Here is a 17,617-nt window from a genome sequence, read left to right on the forward strand (position 1 = left end):
GGATGACCCCCAGGTTGCGTGCGTGGTCCGTGGGTTCGGGGCTGTGCCTAGTGACGTGGGCCACCAAGAGTCGTCCCAGGCTGATGGGATGGGTCCGAGAATGAGGACCTCCGTCTTGTCTGAGTTCAGCTTCAGTCTGCTGTCCTTCATCCAGTCGGCTATGGCCTTCATTCCTCGGTGGAGGTTAGCTTTGGCGGTGTCGGGATCTTCGGTGAGGGATATGATCAGCTGGGTGTCGTCGGCGTAGGAGATGATGTTGAGGTTGTGTTGTCGTGCGACGTTGGCGAGGGGGGCCATGTAGATATTGAACAGTGTCGGGCTGAGGGAGGATCCCTGTGGGACGCCGCAGATGATCTCAGTGGTTTTGGAGCGGAAGGGTGGGAGGCGGACGCTCTGGGTTCTGCCGGAGAGGAAGGATGTGGTCCAGGCCAGGGCCTTCTCTTGGATACCGGCTTCATGGAGGCGTGCTGATAGGGTGCGGTGGCAGACCGTGTCAAAGGCTGCTGATAGGTCCAGGAGGATGAGGGCAGATGTTTCTCCTTTGTCCATCAGGGTCCGGATGTCGTCAGTGGCGGCGATGAGGGCGGTCTCGGTGCTGTGGTTACTGCGAAAACCAGATTGGGACGGGTCCAGGATGTTGTTGACTTCGAGGTAGCGGGTCAGCTGTTTGTTGACAATCTTCTCGATCACTTTTGCCGGGAAAGGGAGCAGGGAGATGGGACGGAAGTTCTTGAGGTCCTTGGGGTCCGCCTTGGGCTTCTTCAGAAGGGCGTGGATCTCGGCGTGCTTCCAGCTTTCTGGGAAGGTTGCTGTCTCGAAGGAACAGTTGATTGTTTTCCGGAGGTGGGGCGCGATGGCTGCGCTGGCTTTGTTGAAGACGTGGTGAGGGCAGGGGTTCGATGGGGATCCGGAGTGGATGGAGTTCATGGTTTTGATGGTGTCTTCGTCGCTGACGCTGGACCAGGCGGTCAGGCGACTGGTGCGAGTGGTAGTCGCAGGGGTGGTGGACTCGGTGGTGGTTGAGGGGGGGTCGGGGTTGAAGCTGTCGTGGATGTCGGTGATCTTGCGGTGGAAGAAGGTGGCCAGGGAGTCGCACAGGTCTTGAGATGGCGGGATGTCATTGGTGATGGAGCTGGGGTTGGAGAGTTCTTTCACGATGCTGAAGAGCTCTTTGGTGTTGTGTGCGTTGTTGTCTAGGCGGTCCTTGAAGGCGGTCTTCTTGGCGGTCCTGATGAGTTGGTGATGTCTGCGGGTGGCACTCTTGAGGGCTGTGTGGTTGTCTGGTGTTCGGTCGTGGAGCCATTTCTTCTCCAGCTTCCGACAGGTGTGCTTGGAGATACGGAGGTCCTCTGTGAACCAGGTGGCTTTCTTGTTGGTGTGGTTGGTTGTAAAGGTCTTGAGAGGGGCGAGGGTGTTGGCGCAGTCGTTGATCCACTGTGTGAGGTTGGTCGCGGCAGTGTCTGGGTCGGTGGGGTTGGTGGGTGGTCTCAGGGCGAGGGCGGTAGTCAGTTGGTCCCCGGTGACCTTGCCCCAGCAGCGGCGTGGTAGCTGTTGGGTGCGGGGGTGTGTGGTGGGTTTTCTGAAGGTGAAGTGGACGCATCTGTGGTCGGTCCAGTGTGGTTCGGTGGTGTGGTTGAAGGAGACGTGGGGGCTTGCGGAGAAGATGGGGTCAAGCGTGTGTCCAGCGGTGTGAGTGGTTGTCGTTACTAGCTGTTTGAGTCCGAGGTTGGCGAGGTTGTCGATCAGGGCGGTGGAGTTGGCGTCGTTGTTGTTCTCGAGGTGGAAGTTCAGGTCCCCGAGGAGGATGTAGTCCGTGGAAGCGAGGGCGTGGGTGCTGATGAGGTCAGCGATGGTGTCACTGAACTGTGGGCGGGGTCCGGGAGGTCTGTAGATGAGAGTTCCTCTGAGGGTGGTGTTGGGGTCGGTGTGGATCTGGAAGTGCATGTGCTCGGCGGTGGTGAGGGTGTCATCGGTGTTCGTTGAGATTTTGATGGAGTCTTTGTGGATGATGGCGATTCCTCCTCCCACTCCGTTGGTGCGGTCTCTGCGGGAGATCTTGTAGCCCTGTGGGATGGCTATGGCAATGTCTGGTGCTGAGGTGGCGTTCAGCCAGGTCTCCGTCAGGAAGGCAACGTCAGGGGCAGTGGAGTCTAGGAGGTCCCAAAGTTCGATGGCGTGCTTGCGAGCAGAGCGGGTGTTGAGGAGGATGCAGCGGAGGTGGTTGGGTTCTCTGGCTGGTGGTGTGGAGGGTTAGATGCTGGAGAATCTGCAGTTCCGGCAGGTGAAAGGCCCCTGGGTGCGTTTCGGGGTGGCCTGGTAGCAGGGCTGGTCTCGTCTGGTGTTGAGTGCGTGGAGGGTGCTTGCGTCGTAGTGCAGTCTGGCGTTGGGGGGGGTGTGGGTTCCAGGGGTTCTGGTGCTGGTGCTGGGTGTGGTCCAGGCGCGGACGGGCGCGGACGGGCTTGCCTTAGGCACGCCTTCGGCGCGCCAGCGGCGCGCCCGCTTCGCGGCCTCCATATGAGGGCAGAGGGAGGGAGGAGCAGCTGGGAGGTGGGAGCGGGGCGGCCAATGGGAGTGAAGGGGGTGGGGCAGAAGGGGCTCAGCAGTAAGGGAAAAACCCAGGGGAAAACCCAGGGAAAAAACGGCTGGAAAAGACGGCAGGAGAGGGACAACAGAGCACAGGGGTACAGAAGCAAAACACAGGGGCACAGAATGGAAAAAACAAGTGGCACAGAAGCACAAGCTCAGGGGAATAGAAAAAAGGGAGCGAGTAGTCAGGCGGCAAAAGTGGCAACGGAGGTTCAACCCACAGGGGGCTGCGTGGCAGATGGGGGGAGCGACCTGCCTGGTGACAGGGTCAAAGGTCGCTCTCTACCACCGCTTCGCGGCCTCCATATGAGGGCAGAGGGAGGGAGGAGCAGCTGGGAGGTGGGAGCGGGCGGCCAATGGGAGTGAAGGGGGCGGGGCAGCAGGGGCTCAGCAGCAAGGGAAAAACCCGGGGAAAAACCCAGGGGAAAACCCAGGGAAAAAACGGCGGAAAAAGACGGCGGGAGAGGGACAACAGAGCACAGGGGTATAGAAGCAAAACACAGGGGCACAGAATGGAAAAAACAAGTGGCACAGAAGCACAAGCTCAGGGGAATAGAAAAAAGGGAGCGAGTAGTCAGGCGGCAAAAGTGGCAACGGAGGTTCAACCCACAGGGGGCTGCGTGGCAGATGGGGGGAGCGACCTGCCTGGTGACCAATCTATAAGCTCATCAGCTCTGGGGAAGGGGTGCGTATCAATCTTAGTGACAATGTTGAGTCTACCGTAGTGCACACAAAACATCAGTTCTGGGGTGGCACCGGGGGCAGCAGTCTTTGGGACAAAGACCAACGGGCTAGCCCAAGGACAGCTGGAGAACTCGATTACCCCTAACGCCAACATTTTGGAACCCTCATCCTTGATGCTGGCCCTGACCTTGCCAGTCACCCTAAACCTTGTGTTGCACAGTGGACTGTCCCCAGCATCCACATCATGGGTACACAGATGAGTGACCCCTGGGGTCAAGGAAAACAAGGAGGCAAACTGTCCCAGCAACTGGTGACAGTCCCTCTGTTGCTTTGGTGTCATTGTTGGGGAGAGGTTCACACCCTCCACAGACCCATCTTTCTACTGGGCAGACAGGAGGTCAGGAAGAGGTGCTCACTCTCCTCCTCCACCCCATCATCTGTTGCCAAGAGCATAGACAGTTCAGTCCTCTCAAAGTGAGGTTTGAGGCGGTTCACATCCAGGGACCGGAAAGGTTTCCTGGGACTCTGCAAGTTCACCAAGTAGGTGACATTACTCTTGCGCTCCACCACCCCAAAAGGCCCAGTCCACTTGTCTTGGAGAGTGCGAGGCTCCACTGGGGCCATGACTCACACTTTCTGGCCAGGCTGAAACTCAACCAGAGTGGCATTCAGGTCATACCAGCGTTTCATGCCTCTTTGCTTGCTTCTAGGTTCTCCTGAGCAAGCTTCGTAAAGCACACAGTCTTGTTTCTGAAGGCCAACAAGTAACTAAACATGTCATGGGGGCTTACTGGAGGTTTTATCCAAGCCCTCCTTTACCAGACTCAGAGGTCCCCTCACAGGATGGCCATACAGCAGTTCAAAGAGGCTAAAATGAAGTCCCTTCTGCAGCACCTCCCTGTAACCAAACAGAAGGCACGGCAAGAGGATGTCTTAGTTACGCCTCAGGGGTTTTGACAGACCCATAATCATGCCCTTCAGGGTGCAGTTGAACCTTTTAACCAAGCGATTTACTTGGGGGTGGTATGGAGCAGTGAACTTGTAGGTTACCCCACACTGCTTCCACAGAGACTTCATGTAGGTAGATATGAAGTTGATACCCCTGTCCGATACCACCTCCTACGGGAACCCCAAGTGAGTGAAAATCCCCATCAATGCCCAGCCCACCACAAGTGCTGTAATTGACCTCAGAGGGGTGGACTCTGGGTACCAGGTGGCATGGTCCACCAAGACCAGGATAAACCTGTTGCCCATGGCTGTCTTTGGATCCAGAGGACCCACAATGTCAATACCCACCCTCTCAAAAGGGGTGCTCATGACAGCAAAAAGTCGGGGGGGGCTTGCACTTCCCCACACTCTTGCCACTTGCCTGACAAGTTTGGCAAGACCTGTAAAGTGCATCAGAGTGCCTGCACATTTGGGGCCAGTAAAAGGGGTTAACAAGCCTCTTAAAGGTCTTGTCCTTCCCCAAATGTCCTACTAAAGGCACATCTTGAGCCAGACCTAGTAGGAAGGCCATGAAGCACTGGGGTACCACCAGCACATGTGCTGCCCCAGGCTCAGCAACCTTAGTCTCACTATATAGGAGGCCACCCTTTCAATAGATCCAGTGTGATCCAGATTCCTTGCCAGATGCCTGGTCTGCAGCCTGCAGCCACAGACCCTCAAGAGTAGGGCATGACTTCTGTGCCTCACAGAATTCCTCCCTGGTGGGACGCCTTCCTGCTGCCATTCGGTAAGCTTGTGCACCTCCCCAGTTCAGCCACTTGTTCGCGTGTAGGTTCCGTTCGTCCCCCTCAGGTTCAGTCTCCTCCCGGACCGTGGGAACTTCTGGGGCTGGTATCCCCGTTGTCCTCCCTCTTCCTGGCAGGTACCACTTTTTCAGGCTCCAGGGCCTCCTGATCACCCTGTAGGGCTACCATAGGCCGAGTGGTCACACACACCCACCCAGACAGACTCAACATCTCTAAGTGTGCCCGGCGTTCCACCTCACTCCAAGGGGAATCCTCCAGGTCATTGCCTAGCAGACAATCAACAGGCATGGTTGAACTCACAGCTACCCTCAAGAAACTTGAGACCCCCCCCGCTCAAAGGGAACCTGCACCGCCTTACACAGGCGTTCTGAGTTGTCTACCGCAACTACATGGTGAAGCACATGGGGAACTACTTGCTCTTCAGATACCAAGTGACACCTCCCAGTAGTCAAACTGTCTCCTGTGTCTCTCAGAGCCGCCACCCTCTGTCCAGTGATGGTCACTCACTGCCTGTTCTTATTAGTGTTCTCAGGCACGGGGGTCCTCCGGACCATCTCAATGTCCCCTAGTGAGACAAGGGTCATCTCAGCTGGATCCCACCTTTCTCCTGGAACCAACTCCTCCCCAAGAGCTACACTGGCCAAACCCTGTGACTGAGCACCAGTGGGTGCCCATGTCCACTTGGGAAATGTAGGGTTCCCCCTCAAGTGACCAACCTGATCACATGCATAACATTTGCGGGGACCCTTCTCTGCAGGTTTCCCTGAAGAGATCCATGGTTTCTTCTCACTTGGGGGCTGGGACTTCTTACCCTTGGAACTAGGTTGGGGCTTTTTAGAGACCTCCCCCTATTAACCCTTATCCCCCCACTTCTTCTGATGGGAACCCTGCATACCCTTGACGGAGTCTCCCCCAAACCTCTTTCACGACCCTGGTACTCTCCCAGTGGTCTGCTTCCTGGGCAAGCTTCCTGGGATCAGTCAGCTTGCTGTCAATTAGGTGCTGGTGCAGCTCTGGAAAACAAGGACTATACAAGTGCTCCCATGCAATCAAATTGTACAGCCCCTCATAAGTTGTTACCTTGCTGCCCTTCACCCAACCATCCAGTGACCTGCAGAAAGAATCCAACCAAGTTTGGGAATCCTTTTTCTTATAGGATCTAAAGTTTTCCTTGTACTGCTCAGGGGTGAAACCATACCTAGTGAGTAGGGCGTCCTTCATGATAGAATAGGTGAGTCCCTGGGGATCCCCTAATGATGTCAGGGTATCCCTCCCCTCTACCTCAAAGTGCTCCCACAGACCTGTCCCCCAGTGTACCTCAGGGACCATGTTCATGTGGAGAGCTGACTCGTACCCCTTAAACTACAGGTATATGTCATCCTCCATTTTGAAATCCTTCACTAAATCCTTTGGGATGTGTACTCTCCTTTCAGGCTGCACTGTGGTATTGCTGCCACCATCTCTGCTGGACTGGCTCATTTGGTCCAGCTCTCTCAAACTTATCTCGTGAGCAAAAAGCATCTTTTTCTCTTCCATGGCTAATCTTTTCTCTTCTATTTCCATTTTAAGTTTCTCTAATTTGCATTGGTGAATTCTCTCTGCTTGTCTGTCCTGCAACTCCTCAGGAGTCAGACCTTTGAAAGAAACACTACTGACAAGCCTGGAGGCCCTCCTCCCAGGCAGGTCCTGGTTACCCAACACAACATCATGTATGCTATGCACCTCCTCATCCACATTCTCCTACTCTGTGTGCCCCCCAGCCTCCTTAGCTGCCAACCAGTGCCTCAGTGCCTTTTGTAGCTCCTCCTTCCTAGTGGAGCTTTTGATTGGGCAGGAAAGTTCTTTGCAAAATTGTTTAAGCTGAGCCACTGTATACTCCTCCAGTTTCTCCAACTCAAACACAACTTTGTAGCAACAGCTGGGGCATTCCCAGATTGAGACATACTTGTGGTGAAGTGCAATAAAGATGAAAAAGTTCCAAAAAGCCAGAGAGATCCCCAGGGGAAAAGATCAAAAAGAAAGCAGAAAAAATCCACAGAGAGAAAAACAAGTAGTATATGGTCACGTAATGGTCTGCACTGTAACAGTAGTGTACACCAATCACTGTATGTCAAGTACAAATACAAGTCCTATCCTCACCACTGAACACCAATGTTAGAAATGGGGTCTGTGGTTGGCAGTCAGTATGTACTCTGTCCAAGCAGGGACCCTCACTCTAGTCAGGGTAAGGGAGTTACACTCCTCAGGCAACCCCTGGTCACCCCCTTGTTGGCTTGGCACAAGCAGTCAGGCTCATCTCAGAGGCAATATGTAAAGTATTTGTACCAACACACACAGAAACACAAAGAAAACACCACAAAAGTGACACAACACCAGTTTAGAAAAATAGGCAATAATTATCTAAGTCAAACAAGACCAAAACGACAAAATTCTAACATAAAAATCCAAGCAAAGTTATGGATTTTTGAAGTAGAAAGAGCCTTAATCCATAGAAATCAATTGATGCTTTGTTTTTATACAAAGTCCCTGGTTTGCATCAAAAATAAAACCGTGCAGGAGAGCGTGCGCCGGAAAAGTCAGCTATGCGTCTATTCCTTACTCGCAAGTGAGGCAGTTCGTCGTTTCTTCTCCAGTCGGGTAGGCGATGCGTCGTATTTCTCTCCCACAGAAGAGCGATGCAAACAAGACCAAAATTACAAAAATCCAACATACACAAGCAAAATTATGAATTTTTATAGTTAAAAAAGAGTCTTAATCCATAGAAATCAATGGATGCGTTGTTTTTACACAAAGTTGCTGGATTTCACCCAAAATAAAGCTGCATGCGTGAGCACGCATCGGAAAAGTCAGCGTTACATTGATTCCTTACTCACAAGTGAGGCCGTGCGTTGTTTCTCCTCCATTCGGGTAGGCAATGCTTCATTTTTCTCTCCTGCAGAAGGGCGGTGCGCCGATTTCCGGACGGGCAACCTCGGATCCACGCTGGTTCACTGTGATTTTCACGCTCAGTGCCGATGCATGCGAAATTCTGCAGCATGATGGTGAAGAGTCGCTCTACATGGGTGATGCATCCATTTTACCAGCTGCACATGGGTGTTGCGGCGATTTCCCAGCCGCGATGCAGGTGGAGCATTGATTTTTCAGCTGTGAACCAAGTTCTGTGTCGATTTTTCTCCTGCACAGCTTCTGTGTGTGAATTTCAGTCTTGGTTCCACCAGCTTCTCCTTTGAAGGGCCCAGGGACTAGACTACGCACCACTTGTCAGGGTTGGAGTCTCAGCAAGAGAGTCCAGGTTCTGGCAGAGGAAGTCTTTGATGGCCCTGAGTCTTCAGAACAGGGTGCAAGCTCAGTCTAAGCCCTTGGAGACACTTCACAAGCAGGAAAACACAGCGAAGTCCAGTCTTTGTCCTCTCAAAAGGCAGAAGCAGCAACTGCAGGCCAATCCACCAAAGCACAGTCACTGGCAAAGGAGCAGTACTCCTCCTCCAGCTATTCAGCTCTTATCCTTGACAGAGGTTCCTCTTGATCCAGAAGTAAAGTCTGGGGTTTTGGGTGCACTATTTATACCCCTTTCTGCCTTTGAAGTAGGCAAACTTCAAAAGAAAGTCTCTGTTGTTGACAAGATCCTTCCCCCAGGCCTGGCCCTAGGCACGTTCCAGGAAGTTGGAGACTGCATTGTGTGAGGACAGGCACAGACCTTTCAGGTGTAAGTGTCAGCTCCTCCCTCCCAACTCTAGCCCAGGAGACTCATCAGGATATGCAAGCTACACCCAGCTCCCTTTGTGTCACTGTCTAGAGGGAATTTACACACAACCCAAATGTCAGTCTAACACAGATGTGGATTCCACAAGCAGGCAGAGGCATAGAATGGTTAACCAAGAAAATGCCCACTTTCTAAAAGTGGCATTTTCAAACTGACAATCTAAAAATCAACTTTACCAAAAGATGTATTTTTTAAATTGTGAGTTCAGAGACCCCAAACTCCAAATCTCGATCTGCTCCCAATGGGAAACTGCACTTAAAAGATATTTGAAGGCAGCCCCCCATGTTAACCTATGAGAGAGATAGGCCTTGCACTATTTCACTGTCAGAACATGTAAAACACATCAGTACATGTCCTACCTTTAAAATACATTACACCCTGCCCAGTTGGCTACCTGGGGCTTACCTTAGGGATGCCTTACATGTACAAAAAACGAAGGTTTGGGCCTGGCAAGTGGGTACACTTGCCAAGTCGAATTGGCATTTTAAAGCTGCGCACACAGACACTGCAGTGGCAGGTCTGAGAGATGATTACAGGGCTACTCATGTGGGTGGCACAATCAGTGCTGCAGGCACAATAGTAGCATTTGATTTACAGGCCCTGGGAACCTCAAGGGCCCTTTTCTAGGGACTTATTAGTAAACCAAATATGCCAATCATGGAAAAGCCAATTATACATACAGTTTACATAGAGAGCAAAAACACAGGAAGCAGGGGCAAAAAGACAGGGGAACCACAACAAGGATGCCAGGTCTAACAGTTACCCTATCTCTACAATCACTGCTCTTCCAATCTGGCATCGCAATCACCTTGGCCACCTTCAAGACCAATAAATTTGCTCTTTATTTCCAGTCAAAATTGAAAATATCAGGAGAACATATACTTCTCTTACCTGTTGCTGACACTTTCCTTTGATGTTTATTCATGTTTGCCTCACCTCCCTCTACCTTTCCTGCTGACCTCCTTCCTATTGATAAATCTTCTAATCCATCATTTATTCCTTCTGACTCCATCGGCCCAAAATTGTTAAACATTTAGCTTTCTCTTTCAGGATCTATTACGCACATCTGCTTCACTCAGTGTATCCAAGTTGTTTTTATGTCCGGCTGGGCACTTCAGTCAACTTCTCCTTAACTGTCAGCTAATGTGCTGCCTTTCATCTTATTCTAAATTCCTTGAAGACCGGCTTTCAATAGCCTTGACCACCATGTACTCTAAAATACCCTGATTCACACCTTTCAGTGGGCCTCCGTGCTGCTCTCTCCATTGAAACAACTTTACTTCCACAGTTTGCATAAAACAACCTTTTCCTATCATCCTTTCAGACTCATCCGCTGAATCCCTAGCACATTCTCAACATACTCACCTCTAGAAATGGTTCATCTCTTACTCCTCAAACAACTCATTCTCAGTATATGTGGGATTAAGTAGCCCCTGCATACACCATATGGATTTTGCAAGTGTCTGAGGAGTTCCATGACCACACAGAGGAACAAGACTGAAGGCCGAGTTGTTTTATAAGGTTTTAGGACTCCATGGTGGCTTGCAATATCCTTATACTCTACGTCAGGGGGTACTTTACTCTTTACAATACATGGTCACACCTTAATCCTTCCCATATGAATGAGTCAGAGCAAAATTAACACAACTAAAATTATTTACATAGCTTTTGCAAGAAGACACTTGAATCAACTTACTACAAATCAAATTTACAACTGCTGTAGCTCAGAAAGTGTAGGAACATGTAGAGTGAGTCTATGATCCTATATTTACCTAAAGTGTTGAAAAAATAAACATGTTGCCATAAATATCATATCTCTGTTTATATTTCTCTAGCTAGAAAAACAGAGAAGAAACCATTGTAACCTCAGAACCCATTGTAATAAGTTATTACAGTTGCGCAGCTATGCCACTTCCTTCTTACGGGTGACTAGGGACGTCACAAGTTGCCTCTAGTGAGGAAATTAGATGAAAGGTTTCATCCAGGGATTCCAGGCCCCTATGTATTAGAATAAGAGTAATCATGTCACGTATACAGCACATTCTGCGTTCAATCTCTCAGTAGTGATAACCGGTGATCTGATCAGTTTATGTCTGTTTCCTTCCTCGTGGGTGTCTCCCAAGGTTCAGTCCATGGCCCTTTGCCTCTATCAGCCTATACTCGCTTCCTCACCTACAAACCTGAAGGTCTAACTGTGTTGCAACCATTTACCCTTCAAAAACCTTGGATCCCCTCATGCTTAAATCCTTTGAAACTGGAATCATCTACCTTCCTTCATCAATATCCACCGCGCAGCCCCTGTCATCTCCTTGGTCCTTCCCCCGCCGTCATCAACTTCTGAGTACTTCTCATACCCTGACAAAGGCCACAGGGAGGTATCAGCATATCAGCTTCTTCATTTTAACATTGATTCAGTTGTAGAATGAGCCACTCTGCATCTCAGGAGGTTATTATGGGTGGCGTGGGAGACAGTATGATATGATAGAAAATTCCTCAATAAAAAGTATTGCTTTATTTTCCAAATTGAAAGATCCCCTGATGGAATTAGACAACAAGTGAATGACCGTACTACTGATGTTTTTTGTGGGGCCTTCAACATTAGAACGAACTTTTAGACAATTTACCACTTATTGAATAAAAGATAAACATCCATTACCCTATTTTAAAAGGACTTGCACAGAGAGAAGTCAACATCCTCTAGTAACCCACCAGAAGAGAATCTCAGAGGGATGGATTTATATTGATTGTCTGACGTATTACCTCATTTTGAAGTAGTCTGTGTGAGGTGCCATTATGCCACCAGTCAGATGTCAGTCCTCCTCATGCCAGCATAGTTAAAATAACACACACCATTCTTTTTGTGCTCACAGGAACACGAAAAAGACTTCTCTCTGCGTGCAGCATTGCGCACGTGGCCAGTTAGGCTCATAGATGTGGAGCGGGGGTTCTTAACCTGTGGGCCGGGTACCCCTGGGTGCCCGCAAAGCCCATTCACAGGATCCGTGAATGGTTAAAAAATGTATTAATAATAACAGGTTAAAAAGTGTGCATAAAAATAAAGCAGCAAAACGTAAAGTTGAAAACTTTAAAACGTCTTGCAAATGTGAAGGAATGTAACCTTGGAGGCTAAAAACTAACTGAGTGTCTCCAGATTTGTGGGAGCAGTGTAAGTGCATCTAACAGAAGTTAGTATCGATGACTGAATTTAAAGATGCCGCAACATTCCCACTGAAATTAACATTTTGATTTTTATTTGTGTTTGTGAATTGCATAACATATGTCTTCATGTGTGTTTTTCGTTTCAGGGATTAGTCCGTATTGTTTGTGTACTATTTTTCGGGTTCAAATATTCGAGAATGTTTAGACGGGGGCCCCCGTAGTCCTCAGTGGGTGTTCCCGGATTTCAAAATTAATTCAGTTGGGGTCCTCGGGCGGGTCCAGTAATTATTGAGTGGGGTCCACAGAATTCATGTAGACGTAGAGAATACACAAAAAACATACATCTGCGCCTGTGTGTAAGTGTGCAGCCGGAGTCTCACAAAACCAAACATGCAACAGCAGAGGTGCATACACAATGACACATGCACCTTAGTACACACAGACACATGGGACGTCGAACGCACACACGTGCGCAGGCATACAGGTGCGGGATCAAATAAAAAAACACACACACAACTGCAGCATACGCACACGCACGCACACCAGCCGCACACACACACACACCTGCATCATTCTGCAGGGGATCGCACTCACACAATGACTCCTAAACTTAGAAGCGGACCTGATTAGAATGTCTGATTGGCCAGGGACTGGGGGGCCTGTCCGGTCCCATCCCTGATGGCACAGGCATTTTAATTAAAGGCCCGGTGCAGACAGGATGCCTACATTAATCATGAATGAATTAGCCACGAGTCCCAGGCTTCAGAGCCGCGCTCCTCGCGGAGAGGCATTCCTGAGGTAGTGGGACGTGCCTTGAGGGGACACCTCGGAATTCCTTCTGGGTTGCACGTGTTGTTATCTCCCCAGCTGATCTCTCCCCCCCTCCCTCTTCTCCTCCCTGCAGGCCGTGAAGAACCACATGCGGACGGAGTGCAAGTGCCACGGCCTCTCGGGCTCCTGCACGCTCCGCACCTGCTGGAAGAAGATGCCCCACTTCAGGGAGGTGGGCGACCGCCTGCTGGAGAAGTTCAACGGGGCCTTCAAGGTCATGGCCGGAAATGACGGCAAGTCGGTGGTACCGGTGGGGCACAACATCAAGCCGCCCGACAAGCGGGACCTGATCTACTCGGCCGAATCCCCGGACTTCTGCACGGCCAACCGGAAGACGGGGGCCCCCGGCACGCGGGGGCGGGTGTGCAACACCACCGCCATGGACATGGGCGGGTGCGACCTGCTCTGCTGTGGCCGGGGCTACCGAGAGGAGACAGTTGTGCTGGAGGAGAACTGCCTGTGCCGGTTCCACTGGTGCTGTGTGGTGCAGTGTAAGAAGTGCGTCACCAAGAAAGTGGTCAGTGTGTGTTTGTAAGGACAGAGACCCTTAATGGACAAGGTTATCAGCGGTGATGTCCCCAAGCCAAAGAACCCTACCTAGTGGGGCTGGAGCGCTGCAATGTTATCCCCAGAGCTGAGGCCTAGCACTTGTACCAGAACCCGTAGATGGCGGATCCCAGGAAAGGGATAAGAGTGGAATTAAAAAACACGAAGCACGGAGAAGATGGATCCACACCTCCAATCGAAGAGTAAAAGGATTGAGTGAGGATGAGTGAGATTCCACTTGGAGGAAGACTCATGTACCGATAATGAACTTCTTGACGTGTGTCGTGACTGCTTGTGGTTGGTCCAGACCTTGACTTTCTTATGATCTGATGTGGGCTTGTGTCATGAAAAGCAGGCTCTCATCATCCAACAGCAGGCACTGGGAAAGCTGGGGAGGACACCCACGCGTATCAGTAGCGGTCAGCGTGCAGGATGAGGGCGGGAAAAAGAACTAGCATGTGATCTGTGTTGTTACAGAGTACAATCAAAGATTGGACTTCAGAGGTTCATGCTTTGGGGCTCAAAGGAGTTGAGGGCGGGCTTTCATGTGGCTTTTAATTGAGTAAAGTGTACATTAACTCCAAACCTCTGGGCAGCAGAGGCCGAGACATACAACGTGCAGCAGACTTATATCTACAGATATCTGGAGTTGAGTTATGAATCTGTGAAGAAGCTATGTCCAGTGGCAAATGTTACAAGATGTCAAAGATGAAGACATAATTGCAGAGGCATAGGAGTGGTTAGGCATGAGGAACAGTAAATAGTGTACACTCCAGAGATATAGACTGGAGTAAACATGGGATGATAGGCCGGTCTGTTCATAAAATATCATGGGTTGAGCCATGCAAAAAAAGGGGCTTAAAAACGAGATGGTTTTGGTCCAGGAGGAGGAACATGGGCGTTTTATGTCACATATGACTTAGGGTCGGCCAGAAGTTAGGAACAGGGCATGTTTTCCAGTTAAGGAGTCCTGGTTAGGTTAGGAATGAAAGGGGCGGGTGTTTGCCCCCAGTGACCTTAATTGAGGCAGAGATGAATGACCTTTGCCCTCAATGCATCAGGTTCGCTGAAATTGGGTTTCGATAGGAACAAATTTGAGCAATTAAGTCCTTTAACTCGAGGGATATGCATTGGTCCAGGGATAGGATAAACAAACAGTATTTACAGCAAAGCAAATATCTGTGGGTGGTATGTCATGCACTTCTCTTGAAAACTTTTGGGTTGTGAATGTGCCCAGAGAACTTCTTACCTTGAGTTGAATAAATCAGAAATATGGAATAAATGCGTATCTTCAGTGTCCTCTACTGATTTATTGAGCAGGGGATGGGGACATCTAAATATTGTCACATTTACAGTGACATATCTGCCAGAGGAGGTAAAAGGGACCGCCTGCTTTATCTCCAGTAATATGTAAGGAGCCACTGAAACCAATACAAACACAGGCAGTTCTCCAGTTACATGGCATAAACCAAAAACAGGGATGAGACATCAGTATGCCTGACCCTCTCTGACCTGTAGAGTAGGGGGCGAGTTGATATGAGAAAAGAGCCACATCTGTGTCTCCAGAGAACTGGCCAGAAACAGAAATTAGGATGTTAGTGGTGTTCACCTCCAGTGAGATCGATGGGGGGAGGGTCAGGATGAATTAACAGTGAAGGAGTTCTTTAATAGATGGGTCATACAGCAGGTGTTCAATTCCAATAAAATGGACTGGTGCAGAGGTGAGGAGTAGGCAGTTGTCCATTTCCAGTGGAATGAGGGCAATGACCAGATGTTCATGTCCTGTGACAAGGGTTGGGCAAGAAGTGCAGACTGGACATGGACTGAACAAAAGATGAAGACTCGACTGGCATGGCTTGTGTCCTGTCTAGAGTAGATATTGGTCTAGATGGACTCAGGCAGGGCTGGAGAATGAGTGGCGTCTGATGCTCTAGAAACATGGCCTGGATTAGAGACAAGAGACATTCCCAAGTGTACCACTAGTGATGTGGGCTAGCTCATGTACAGGAACAGAAACAGGCATCCCTTCAGTGGCATTTGTTGGTGAAAACTGAGAACAAATGATCGACCATAAACCCTTGGGCTGTACATCACAAAAAGAGGGGTGTGACAGGTCATTCCATCACAGCAGCAACGTACACTGTGTGTTGGACTGGATCTAGTTCAGGAAAGGGACATGTGGTCTCTTGAGAAATGGATCCTTGTAGAAGCACTTCTATAAAATAAGAAAGAAGCAACCCCCACAAGCCTGACTATTGATACATTGGTTCAATTATATATTTCATCACCATAATGTTACATATAACATAAAGGCTATGTTGAACATAGGTGGTAAATTAGCAGCCAGGCTACAAATTAATTTCTCAAAAGAAAAGAAAAATCTTATTCACAATAAGCAACTTTATATCTGTGACTGCTAAAAGCTGTCTAACAAACTGTGTTATACCTGTATGCATTCCTGTTTGTTATTGACACAATGGGGGTTATTCTAACTTTGGAGGAGGTGTTAATCCGTCCCAAAAGTGACGGAAAAGTGACGGATTTACCACCAGCCGTATTACGAGTCCATTATATCCTATGGAACTCGTAATACGGCTGGTGGTATATCCGTCACTTTACCGTCACTTTTGGGACGGATTAACACTCCTCCAAAGTTAGAATAACCCCCTATGTGCCTTACAAAGCCAAGCAGCCCAACACAGCATGGTTCTAAATAAATATAGCAAAACAATTCATGCAAGAGATTTAAATCTGTCTATAACAACAAGGTTTCGGCCCATTAATTCACTTTTAAGGGCTTTATCAGGTGTTTGGTATTTTGGAAAGCTGTTGGCAATAAGTATATATTCCCATTTCCCATTGACACAATGGCCCTCATTCTGACCTTGGCGGGCGGCGGAGGCCGCCCGCCAAAGTCCCGCCGTCAGGTTACCGTTCCGCGGTCGAAAGACCGCGGCGGTAATTCTGACTTTCCCGCTGGGCTGGCGGGCGGTCTCGTTCAGACCGCCAGCCAGCCCAGCGGGAAAGAGGCCTCCACGATGAAGCCGGCTCGGAATCGAGCCGGCGGAGTGGAAGCTGTGCGACGGGTGCAGTTGCACCCGTCGCGTATTTCACTGTCTGCGCAGCAGACAGTGAAATACATGTAGGGGCCCTCTTACGGGGGCCCCTGCAATGCCCATGCCAGTGGCATGGGCACTGCAGGGGCCCCCAGGGGCCCCGCGACCCCCCCTACCGCCATCCGGATCTCGGCGGTCCGACCGCCGGGATCTGGATGGCGGTAGGGGGGGTCAGAATCCCCGCGGCGGTGCAGCAAGCTGCGCCGCCGCGGAGGATTCAATGGGGCCGCGGTACACTGGCGGGACCCCGCCAGTGGTGCCGGTCCGACCGCGGCTTTACCGCCGCGGTCGGAATCCCCATTGAAGCACCGCCGGCTTGTCGGCGGTGCTCCCGCGGTCCTCCGCCCTGGCGGTCAAAGACCGCCAGGGTCAGAATGAGGGCCAATGTGCCTTACAAAGCCAAGTGACCCAACACAGCACATTTTAAATAGGTATAGCACAACAATCCAAGAGGGTGAGTTAAATTGGACTATAAGAACACAAGGTTTTGGCCTGTGAGATTCACTTTTAAGGGCTTTGTCAGGTGTTTGGTACGTTGTGAACCCATTGGATGTAAGTATGTATTCCTGTTTGTTATTGACACAGTGTTCCTTACAAAGCTAAGCAACCCAACACAGCATGATTCTAAATAAATGTAGCAAAACAATTCCAGTGAGAGAGTTAAATCTGACTATAACAACAAGGTTTCGGCCCATGGATTCACTTTTAAGGGCTTTATCAGGTGATGATTTCTTGGACAGGCTTTACATTTCTTATGAGTTACATTGCTAGTAATCATCTGTGGTCTTTGTATATTAAAAATTAGATTTGCAGAGTACTGTAAATGTACACTCCTCACTGTGTGTATTTTCATAAATGTAAGATCATTGATCAAAGGTTACTTGCCCTTAAACCAAATCACCTGAGAACTGAAATGTCTGAAGACGGGAGGAGGTTGTGAAGCACAGAATGAAGGAGAATGAAAAATGATGGACTGATTAGGATTCTGTTGCCTAACTGGACTGTTATTGTGATAGACCCGCACAGATCACAATGCCATGACTAAGGATGCACTCTCTGCAAAGTTGTGTTACTTTGCAGTTGGACCAGATCAAAATTATTGTATGTGTGCTGTTCATTTTTATACAATAAAGATATTTAAACAATCATGGAACAATGTTTAACCCCAGCATACCTAT

At 49.7% G+C, this 17,617-nt stretch overlaps 1 protein-coding gene across 3 annotated transcripts in view; it reads left to right on the forward strand.

The window, feature by feature from the left end:
* Positions 1-15,823, forward strand: part of WNT6 (Wnt family member 6) — a 331,238-nt gene extending 315,415 nt beyond the window's left edge. For all 3 annotated transcript variants that reach the window (XM_069227120.1, XM_069227121.1, XM_069227122.1), the window contains exon 4: positions 12,851-15,823. In XM_069227120.1, the coding sequence (XP_069083221.1) occupies positions 12,851-13,312 (462 nt within the window). In that variant the 3' untranslated portion in view covers positions 13,313-15,823. The remainder of the gene's footprint in view (positions 1-12,850) is intronic.
* The last annotated feature ends 1,794 nt before the right edge of the window (positions 15,824-17,617 follow it).

This window comes from Pleurodeles waltl, chromosome 3_2 (genome assembly GCF_031143425.1).
Source record: "Pleurodeles waltl isolate 20211129_DDA chromosome 3_2, aPleWal1.hap1.20221129, whole genome shotgun sequence".
NCBI lineage: Eukaryota > Metazoa > Chordata > Amphibia > Caudata > Salamandridae > Pleurodeles > Pleurodeles waltl.